General features: G+C 39.5%; 1 protein-coding gene across 1 annotated transcript; it reads left to right on the top strand.

Moving 5' to 3' along the window:
• Positions 1-2,016: 2,016 nt before the first annotated feature.
• Cbr-eat-20 lies at positions 2,017-8,863 on the top strand (the record flags this gene model as incomplete). The annotated part of the gene is made up of 14 exons (XM_002645903.1): positions 2,017-2,050; positions 2,099-2,234; positions 2,457-2,542; positions 2,587-2,739; positions 3,099-3,248; positions 3,512-3,564; positions 3,729-3,998; positions 4,148-4,290; positions 6,337-6,464; positions 6,517-6,642; positions 7,105-7,215; positions 7,670-8,419; positions 8,487-8,618; positions 8,700-8,863. The coding sequence occupies 14 exons, from the start codon at positions 2,017-2,019 to the stop codon at positions 8,861-8,863; spliced, it is 2,436 nt and encodes an 811-aa protein (XP_002645949.1).
• Between the last annotated feature and the right edge of the window lie 1,686 nt (positions 8,864-10,549).

The raw sequence follows: 10,549 nt of genomic DNA, 5'->3' as shown, positions 1-10,549 counted from the left end.
GCTTTCCGGTGACTGGGTCGCTGCTGGTCACTTCGGTTTTTTAGCTTCTAGATGGTTATTGCTGTGAGCACCGTCATGGAGCCAAGGGCACTCCATTTCTGATCACTTCGTTTTTTGAGCATTTTTTTCATCCAAGCTATAGTTTTTCAGAAATGTTTACAAAAATTGTTTATAGGAAAAAGCAGCATTTAAAAATTTCAAATTTCGCCACTTTATTTCCACATGATCGAATTGTCGCCTCTCGTTATTTTGTGTGTGTGTCCCTCAGATTCCTTAGATTTGTATTTTTCCTCTCTTCAGAACTTTTCTGTCGTCGGTTTGTCTAACGGTTTTTATCCTGTGTCGTTTTTGATTCTGGATAATACCAATTTTTCCGCATGGTCAAGTTTTGAAGACTGTAGGAAGTTGGTTGATCTCTTAGATCTCGGGTGTAGGCTGAAGGTCACAACTAGGTATAGTTTTTGAGTACTGTATTTTGGAGTAGAGATTGGAGGTCCGGAGCTGGGGCTCGATTTTCAAGTGTCCGATCACTTCGAAAATTTTAGAGAGTGTAAAATAGGCCTACATTGATAACTTTTAATTCAAAAAATTTTGCGAAAATTCTTAATTTTAAAGATATTTTCCGATTATCGGCGAATAGCTGAAAAACTAGTAATTATCGAAAACTCTGTGAATGCAAAGTCTTCAATCTATGTCTGTTTTACACCCTCCAGAAATTTCAAAGTGATTGGAAACTTGTCAGCCGAGCTCTAGGCTTCTGAAGGTTCCAAACATTTATTGAAAAATACGGTTTTGTATGTCTTACTGACCGGTACGGTATATCCCGATCATAAACTACCTGAAATCTCAATTCTCGACCTAAAACATTTGCTGAAAAACCTTAATTTCAGGTATTTCTAATTTTCTATTTAAACACCTCTTCTGTTCATGAAAATTCAGGTTTACTAAGTCACCCTATCAAATTTGATACCATCTACGCTTCCGGTATTGGAACTGGTCAAAAACACGTTTTAGAGATTAATGAGTACTAAATTCAAACCTAATCTGATAAGCCTTTGTATCACTTTCATCCCCTTTTTCACTTTTTCCCATTATACACCTCTTTCACAATCAATCTGCGGAAGAATCGGAGAACGCCCCTGAGCTACCTGGGGGGTTCCACTCTTCCGCTCGCCTCGTGCCCCCTGCTCACCATCAGATTTCTCTTGGGTTGCCTCATCGGCGAGTTTTGCTATTTGTCCGCGCGCTGCTGGCCCGCCTTTCCGATCCCACCTCCTTCTTCCAATCGCTTCCTAACCTTCTTCTGTCCGCGTCTCCCCCCGCGTGCGCACTCGCACGAACCGAACAGCGCAGCGGCGGCGCCGGCGACCCAACTATGGGACCTTAGGAGGTGTTTTACCCGTCGCCTCATCCTCATCGGGGGTGCGACGGTTATGGGTGCTGAATGGTCAAGTTTGTTTTTTACGCAGTTTTGACAGCTCACTCACCTCATTCCGATTTTCAATGTCTTTTCTTTTCTCTCAAACACAAACTCATTTTTGTTCACGGCGACCGAGGGTACCAGTCTAGACCACCACCACTTAAATGGTCACTTTTCTCATGATTTCTTTTTTGTTATTTTTGGTCCATGATTGCCCACTTAAAAAACTATATTGGTAGCTATAATGATAGTAACTCCCAAAAAACAAAACAAATAGGTCGAACAAATTGTTGTACATCTTCCATTTCATTTTCCTACCATCCTCATCTACTTGTCCGATCTCAATTCTCTTAACGGAAGGCTGCTGCTAACCTTCACACATGTTTTATGTCTGTCTCTTCCCTTTTTTGAGGAGAAAATCTTTTTGCCTTCTCAACCCCTCATTTACCTCTCTAAAAAAAATTCTCAATTTTTCAATTTTCAATTTTCCAGACTGACGAAGAACTCCACTGAATAAACGGAGAAGATACACATACGCTCTGGAGTTGCGAAAGCAGCATCACTTATTCATCCTAATACCCTACCATATCAAAATAATGACTACGTTCTGTCGAGTGTTGCTAATATTTGGTAGACCAATGTTTCCTGAACGCTTTTTTCCCCATTCTCATTTTCCAGGTATTTATGTGGCAGTTAGTTGCGCGCAATCAGTCGAAGACGACGTTTTTCATTTTACGAACCCGTCGCAAGGCAACGCCGTCTGGATACTAGACGAATCTAGTTTACCATGGACCGGTGGTTATCAGTTTTTAAGGTTAGTTTCTTTTTACTAGTCTAAGCACCTTTTTGAACGCAAGTCCCAGCGTAAAAAGCGGAAATTACTCCGGAAATGGGGAAGTCGTAAGGTAATACGCAACGTTCGCCATTTGCTACTACCACTAGACTACTAAAATAAAATAAAATAAGATGAAAATTTAGAAGCCAGAAACTAGAAACCTTACACCAAAGTACAAAGATTCCCTAGTTAAAGTTTCAGGTCAATCTCCGGAATGCCAACCACATTACTCTCGATTGTTGATAGTTCTACAGGTGTAACTTTAGGTCAATGTGTTGCTCCACAAGGTATCCTTAAAAAACGAATTCAATTTTTGAAAAAAAAGTTTCAGATGCCACCGGAAATTTCTCGAAACGATGGGAAAAGTTCAGCTGGGAGCTGACCGCTTCCGGGCTCGACTGCCAGTTTGAGCAAGGCGCCGCGACGCGTGTCGAGTTTGACCGTAGCCAGAATCCACGCACGTTCTCGATTCGTATTCAATCAAGTGAGTTTTGTTTTTGCCCGATTCCAATAAGATAGTAAAAAAATGCCAAGGTCAATGTTGACACTAATCTCAGAAGCTCTTTTCTGTGTGTTTTCTCGTTTCCAAAAAATTCTCGCAGTCCGATACCATGATATTTGCATTGAACACAACAACACACACACACACAAATATGTTTTTGGATGGATTTTCTGTTCGCAGAGAAAGAGAAAAATGTTTTTGTTGTTCTTCAAGTGGATCTTTTCCAAAAACTTTCCAAAACGACTCTCGGCCTTGCTGGCTTTTTCTTTGCCCTCTCGCACACCATATATCCAATTGAATCTCTAGAAAAATTTCAACATAAAGGAAAATTTTGATTTCAGTCACTGGACCCGCTTGTCTTCGAGACGTTGTCGTGCAAACCGAACAAGCCACCGGATGTCCACCACATCTTTCGCGAAACTCGTTCACCGCCAACGCTCTCAACTGTTCGTGTCCCTATTTGGATGCGGCTAATGAGGATGGAGAGACTGGTAAGATATTTCTACAGTAACCCAAAGTAGCACTTTTAAAATCCGCTGTTTGTTTTTCGGGGAGACACAGAAAAAAGGAGGAGGACATATTATTATTTGATAAATAAATAAGTGTGAAACGGACACACATTCACTTTTTGCACTCGAGTAGGCCACTTTGGTGCGCAAATCATGTCTCTCTCCATGACCATGTTTTCCGGCTCCATGCATGATCCGCATGAGAGGGAACTGACCCTAAAATAAAATGAACACTTTTTTTTCAGAAAATGAGGATGTCGACATGTTGGCCAACTCGCCTCAATTCCCATTGTTCAAGGTTTGTTTAGATTCTTATGCATTTACAAATTATCTCAAAGCGGACAGGGTTTAGAGGGTTAGACTAGTAATTTGAGACTTTCGTTTATTTATATTTGCATATTCAACTTTGTTCACTAAAAGTCGCCAGATGGGAATAAAAAAAAGATTAATAGTTTTCTTCAGGTTGTCGATCCATCAGTTCTTGGAAGTGCCAACCCTCCAACTCTTCCACCATCACCATGTGCCAACCACGAGTGTCACAACAATGGAACTTGCTTAGTGTCCCAAGAAGGCGCTGCCATGTGTCTTTGCCGTAATGGATTTACCGGTGATCGTTGCGAGTTGGATGTGTGCTCTGCGGTGCCATGCCAAAATGGAGGAGTTTGTCGATCGAATAATGGCATTGCCTATTGTGAATGCCCACCAGCATTTTCCGGACTGCTCTGTGAATCGGTACGTGTTAGTTTTGTAATGATAGATAAATAGAGAGTTGCGTAATAACTCTCTATTATGTATAATCTTGTTTCTTAGCATTAGACCTGTTTATATATTTATTTTGGCAAATTTACTCCGCCATAACTTTTGCCATGTAATTTTTTCAGGCTCACACTGACGAATCGGCAGCTCCAATCTGTAATCCAGAATGCTCAAATGGTCAATGTGTGCTCAAGGATGGTCAACCTCAATGCGAGTGTCGTCAAGGCTTCACCGGCGCCAACTGCAACGTACTTGACGTGTGCCTCGGGTATGTGTGTGTGCACATTTTTGGAATTTCAAAACAAACTTTGGGAATGATATTCGAAAAAGATTGAACTGTCAAGCCGTTCGCTCCTCTTCACTCATTAGAGATCTTGAAGAGTCTATCTCTTTTCTCTTCTCCCAATTTGTCGACCGTGAGCTTGAGTCGACCCCAGTGTGACAACTTGAGATGTTTGTTCATTGACCCTCGCCGTGGGTATTTCGAAGCTTGCGCGCGCGTTAGTTTCTAAAACGATTTACAAATGAGATATATTAGACGTAAGCGCGAGAATTAGAAAGTCTGGAACGTTGCACGGTTTTGTCGCGACAGGTGAGGAGTATTTGTGGTCAGCTAGAGTCGGGTTAAGGGTGAAAAAGTTGAAAAGAAAGCGCTAATGAGGTTAAACATGAAATACTTTGAAATCTGTAATAAAAGGGTTTCTTTATAATCAACGCTGAGCCAGTTTTTCTCGGTTTTTGTCAAAGATAGAAAAAGTTGCTAACTGATAAATTGTTTATCACAATGCTAGAAGTATTTTGCCAGTTAACACATTTTGATATCTCTTATGGGGTTATTCAGAGAAGAAGCAAACAAAATTGCTGATTTTTCTGCCCTCTGCATAAAGAAAAACCAGCAATTTTGCTGAATCCCTTTAATTTTCCCTTTAATTCCCTTTAAACCCTTTAATTTTTGACTTTGAGCCAAGATATCTCGGTTCACATTAAAGATATCAAAATGTGTCAACTGATTAAATAATTCTGATATTATGATAAGTCAGGTGACCACTCAGTTGACCACTTTTCGATATCTTGCCTGAAAATTAAGATAACTTAGCTCAAACTTGACGGTGTGAAGGTCCTACTATAACAGGTATTACGTAATCCACATTTCCTGTTTTCTATGAAATCGCGATCAATTTCAATGTGATCTTCCTGGACTCAATTTTCCACTTGGGATCTCCGGACTTGACTTTTTAAAAATTATTTGAAGGCAAAATAATTAATTCGATGTCATTCCCACTACCGTTAAACATCTAATAGAGAGGCCCCTCAACTTTCAACTTCGAGCCACTTTATCTCGGTTCCTATGAAAGATATCAAAAATGTGTCAATTGACAAGAATTTCTAATATCATGCTGAACAATTTATCCGTTGACAACCTTTCTGTAATGTCGACAGGAACCGAGAAAAACTGTCTCAAAGTTAAATGTTAGACTTGCATACTTTTTGAATTGGGATTAATTTCAATCTCAGCGTCCTAGACTCAATTTTCCATTTTGAATCTCCAGACTCGACTATTTGATTATACGGTATAATGTTACAATCCTCCTCAAAATTCGAACCTGAGACCAAAAGCTGTTTTCCGAAGAAAAACTGGCGGCGCAAATTCCAAGTAGACACAAGCGCGAGCACACTGCTTTTTGCCGCACTCCTGCCTTCTAGCTGCTCCTCCTCTCAATTGCAAAAGAGCTGATTACACAACCTGATGAATCCGGAGAGGTTGTCGTAGGGGTTATAGAAAAACGGTAAGCGCTCTGTGCGCACACGACAATGACCTGTCCGCTGGCTGCTCTCTCTGTGTCTATGGTCACTTTTATTTGCTCTCATTTCAAAACTTTTTCTTCTTCATCTCTTCATTCCTCGCGTGGTCTTGGCTCCTGCTGCTCAATTTTCTTAAGCGCAATCCGATCGTGTCATTTCTTTTCTCGTCTTGGGTCATCATCTCGTCATCAGTTATACCGGAAATTCACGGAAAACGGACTGGAGGGAATAGAAAAACTCATTTGATGATCGGATTAATTAGGGGTGGGAGACGAAGAGGAAGATAATCGCTTTTCGAGAAAAAAAAAACGAAAAAGGGAATGATGAGGATGAACAATGGAATGTGACGAGGACACAGAAAAGGGACACACCCTTGTTGTTGTTCCGATAATTAATACTAAAGGGTTAACGATTTTCAAATCGGATAAGTTTTTTATCTAGTTGAACGATTTGATGGGGAAAGATAACTTCAATTTGACCAATAAAACTAAAACAATTAAAAAAATTTCAGAGATGCCGCCTGTTCGATGTTCGGCCCATCAGCCAAGTGCGTTCTCGATGACAACATGGATAAAATGTCCAGTGCTTCATTGATCAATGGAACGTATGATTGTCTTTGCCCACATCCAATTCATGGACGTATGTTTCATCATCAACGTCGATTATCTCAACATTCGATACCTGTTTCCAGAATTTGTCGACTGCATGCAACTTCATGCACCATCTGCTACAAGCGTTCAACCATCCGAACCAGCCGTGGTCATCAACAATGTGACGCCATCGTTCCCAGTGCTTGAGATTTCACAAGTGCCAACAGGTAAATTTCATAATTGGGACTACAGTATTAGATATACAAAGAAACGCATGTTTTATTGACTTTCGGTCGTTTTGACCAATTTCAGGTTTCCCATCACATTGATAATTTTGGAGGGTATAACATAAACCTAGTATGAGTATTAGAATTTTCAGAATTTTTAGAAAATCCCTAGTTTTTGAGCCTTTGTTCGATTTTTAAAAGACACCCCCTTTTGACTAGTTTTGGTAATAAAACAGTTGTCATTAAAAATCAGCACAACAACTGAAAACTAGGAACTATCTCAAAATTTTGTTGAAGCAATGTTTTTGATCTAGTTCTGTTTTATACCCTCAAAAATTTCCAAAGTGATCGGAAACTTGTCAGAACCGCCAGACTTGAAAATGGTCTTAGTAAATTGAGAAACACGTTTTTGTACGTCTTACCGACCTTATTGTTTAAAAGCAGTCAAAAGTTGAATTTAAGGTGCTCCAAAAACATTCACTGCAACTTCTACAACTTCAGTCGCTACTCAACCAGCTGTACCTGTTGTTCAGACATTGCCAACTACTCAGCAAGTGCCATCAGAGCCATTTGGTAAGTAGAAAACTTTAAATGATACTGATCAATAATACATGCAAAAACGTATTTTTCAGTTAATTTTTAGTCATTTTTGGAAGTTTGAGGCTTGGTTCTCAAGTGTTGAATTAATTTGGATTATGATGGATCATAAAAATCAGACATAGATTTAAAACTTTGCGTTCACAGAAACTTCTTGAAAATTCTTTTCTTGCCAATTTCTGAAAGACGCCTGTTTTTTTCACGTTTTCAGTAAAAATGGTATTGTTCAAAAATTGGTTGATAGCTGAAAAATAGGGATTTCCAAAAAGTTATGTAAATGCAAAATGTTTAATCTAGGTCTGATTTACATAATTCGATGTTTTTAAATTTCTGACCCTCAATAGCCAAGCTCCAGGCTTCCGAAAATAGTCAAATTTTCTAAAAGTCAAAAGAATTTTTATTGACCGTTACTGTACATATATTTTTTCAGTTGGTTTCACTGTTACACGCGAACCACTGCGACCATTCGAAGCCACAACCACTACCACTCTCCCACCACCGTTCCAACAACACATTATCACTGCTGGAGAGCAACCAACATGGAGCAGTCAACAGCCTCAACAACCATCGGAGGTTCCAGTGCCAGCTCAAACCATGACAACCTTCATCTTCCCACAAACCCCTGAAACCACCACATTCCCCCCAACAACAGGAGCTACAGTCCACAAATTTGTGTCTCCAAACATGCCAGATGAGAATGAAGAGGAGGAAGAGGATGAGACGACGGATGAGACAGAGGAAACGTTCCCAACTCCAAGCACTATGCAAGTTGCCACCGATTCCTCAATCAGATCCGAATTCTTCACCTCCACCTTCCCAACAACTACAGATATGGAGGAGACAGATGAGGAGGAAGATATGACCGAAGAAGTGACCGATAGCTCCACTCAACCATCTACTACAGTGTTCATCCAACCAAGTAGTACAACTTTTACCACTGAGGCGCCAACTACGACAATGGAAGAGGAGGAGACGACCGAGCAAGAAGAGATCGAATCAGAAGAAGCCATATCTACAACCACACAGACAAGTTTGCCATTCTGGATGACTACCATAGCTATCAAGATGCCAGATATTGTTGCCAGTCCGACACCAATGATCATTATGCCACATCCACAGCCAGAAGAAAAAATGGAGACTAGCACGGAAGGAATCGAGAGTGAGGAGGAGAGGACGACAGGTGAGCTTTTTGTAGTTCTCGTGCTTTACAGAGATTGTATTCTACAATCTACATTTCATATTTGCAGAATCCAACGAAGAGATTATCCCGAAGAATATGGAACCAACTACACCGTCAGACATCACACACCATCACACATCTAGTGGAAAGCAATCAAGCGCTGTAGCCAGCTGGATCATTGCCACCATCGCTTTGATCGGTATAACTTTTTACCCTGTCCTATAATTTTTTCTTTTTCTCCACTTATCTCTATCTCTAACCAATTTTTACCCATTTTCAGTACTCGGCTCACTGCTTCTTGCCACCAGCTTATTCGTTCTCCGCTACATTCGACAGTCGAGGAAACTACACGGAAAGTACAATCCGGCTCGCGAGGAGCACAACCTATCAGCCGCCTACGCGATGCCCATGTCCCATATTGCAAAGGAGGAGCGGTTGATCTGAATTGCAAAGCAGACAATGATCAGCTGATTTTTTGTGTTCTTTTGTATAATTTATCTGTTCCATATCTCATATGTTTTTTGATACAATATCTCTTCAAAACTCTGTCTCATCTACTTCCCAGTCCTTCTTGTTCCCAGCAGCAGCAGCACAAACTCCCGTTTATTTTTTCTTTGTTTCGTGTTCGCTACATCTTCTACTTCTTATCCTATCCACAGAGACATACCCACCACACACAAAAAACTCCCACCAAACACACACACACGCTTTTCAGTATTTCTGATGTCTTTCCCCGCCCCTTTTTCCCGCTTCTGTAACTTCCCCCATTTCCCTTTGTTTTCCGGCAAAAAACTGACTGCATAAGTGACAGTGGTTTATTTCAATAATAACGGGTTTTTGTATTTGTTAACCTTTTTTTCTTCCTGTCGATCAAGAAGCTTGCTCGTGGTGTTCCCAAGTAATGGGGACCTTCAATTGCAGGTTGACCCAATTTTTTGTAATCCCTAAAAAACTGTATCAGACGTGTAACCCCTTCCTTCCTTTCTCTCTTCTTCATTTTTCGACCATACTTCTCTCATTTTTCTGTAATTCTTACTGTACCCCCCGAACTGTCATTTTGTCTGTGTTGTCCAGTGCTAAAGAACTATTTTGGAGATCTAACGACACCGCCGTATCACCCCTAGCTCTAAAATTAAAGCTTATAGCTTTATACTATGTTCACCGTCATCTGTTTTTAAAAATGCATAAAAATGTCTAATAAAATTTTGAAATCCAAGAAAATGGAAGTAAAGAGCAAGATGAATAGAGTGGGGATGTGTTTTTCTCAGAATTTGACGACATCCTCAATTTACAGCAATTCATGAATGAAGAAAGAAAGCAGAGGGAATTTACTTGAGTTCAAATCTATTTTCAGAGGAGCTTCTTCAATTTTTGTTCTATTTCTAGATAGCTGAAATGTTTTGCATACGTCATAGAGATCACCAACAAAGAGTGTGAATCCTAAAAAAGTTGGAAATGGCCTTTCGGTATTTTTCGGAATATCCTATTTTGAAATTTTCGAATTTTTTATTTTCGAAAATTTTTTTTTGAAATTTTCGAAAACTTTTTAGAATTTTGGGGTTTCGGAATATTTCAAATTTGAAAATTTCGGAAATTCGGTACTTCGGCATATTCTAACATTCAGTTTTTTTAATTTCGGACTATTCGGTTTTTTTTCAGAATTTCGGAATTTTTTCCTATTTTTAAAATTTTTTTGAAATATATCGTTTTCTAAATTTCGGAATTTCGGAATTCCGAAATATTCCGATTTTAAAAATTTCGGAATCTTCGGAACACTTAGATTTTTGAAAGTTCGAAATTTCTGAATTTCGGAATATTCCACTTCTCAAAGTTTCAGAATATCAGAATTTTGGAATATGCAGATTTTTACCTATTCGAAATTCATTCAGGAATATTCTAGATTCGAAATTTACGGAAGTTTGAAAAAAGGAATATTCCGATATTCCTAAAGTTCGAAATTTAAGAATCTAACATTCCGAAATTCCGATATTTCCAAATTTTGAAAATCCGGATGTTCTAATATTCCGGATTTCGGGAATCTTAAAATTGGAATATTCCGAAAATCTCGAATCCAAGAATTGAAATATTCCGATATTCCGGAATACCCAAACTGCGGAATCTTAAAATCCT

The sequence above is a fragment of the Caenorhabditis briggsae genome (genome assembly GCF_000004555.2).
Source record: "Caenorhabditis briggsae complete genome, chrX, whole genome shotgun sequence".
Lineage (NCBI taxonomy): Eukaryota > Metazoa > Nematoda > Chromadorea > Rhabditida > Rhabditidae > Caenorhabditis > Caenorhabditis briggsae.
Note: the sequence above shows the minus strand (reverse complement) of the source record. Positions and strands in the feature narration are given on the sequence as shown.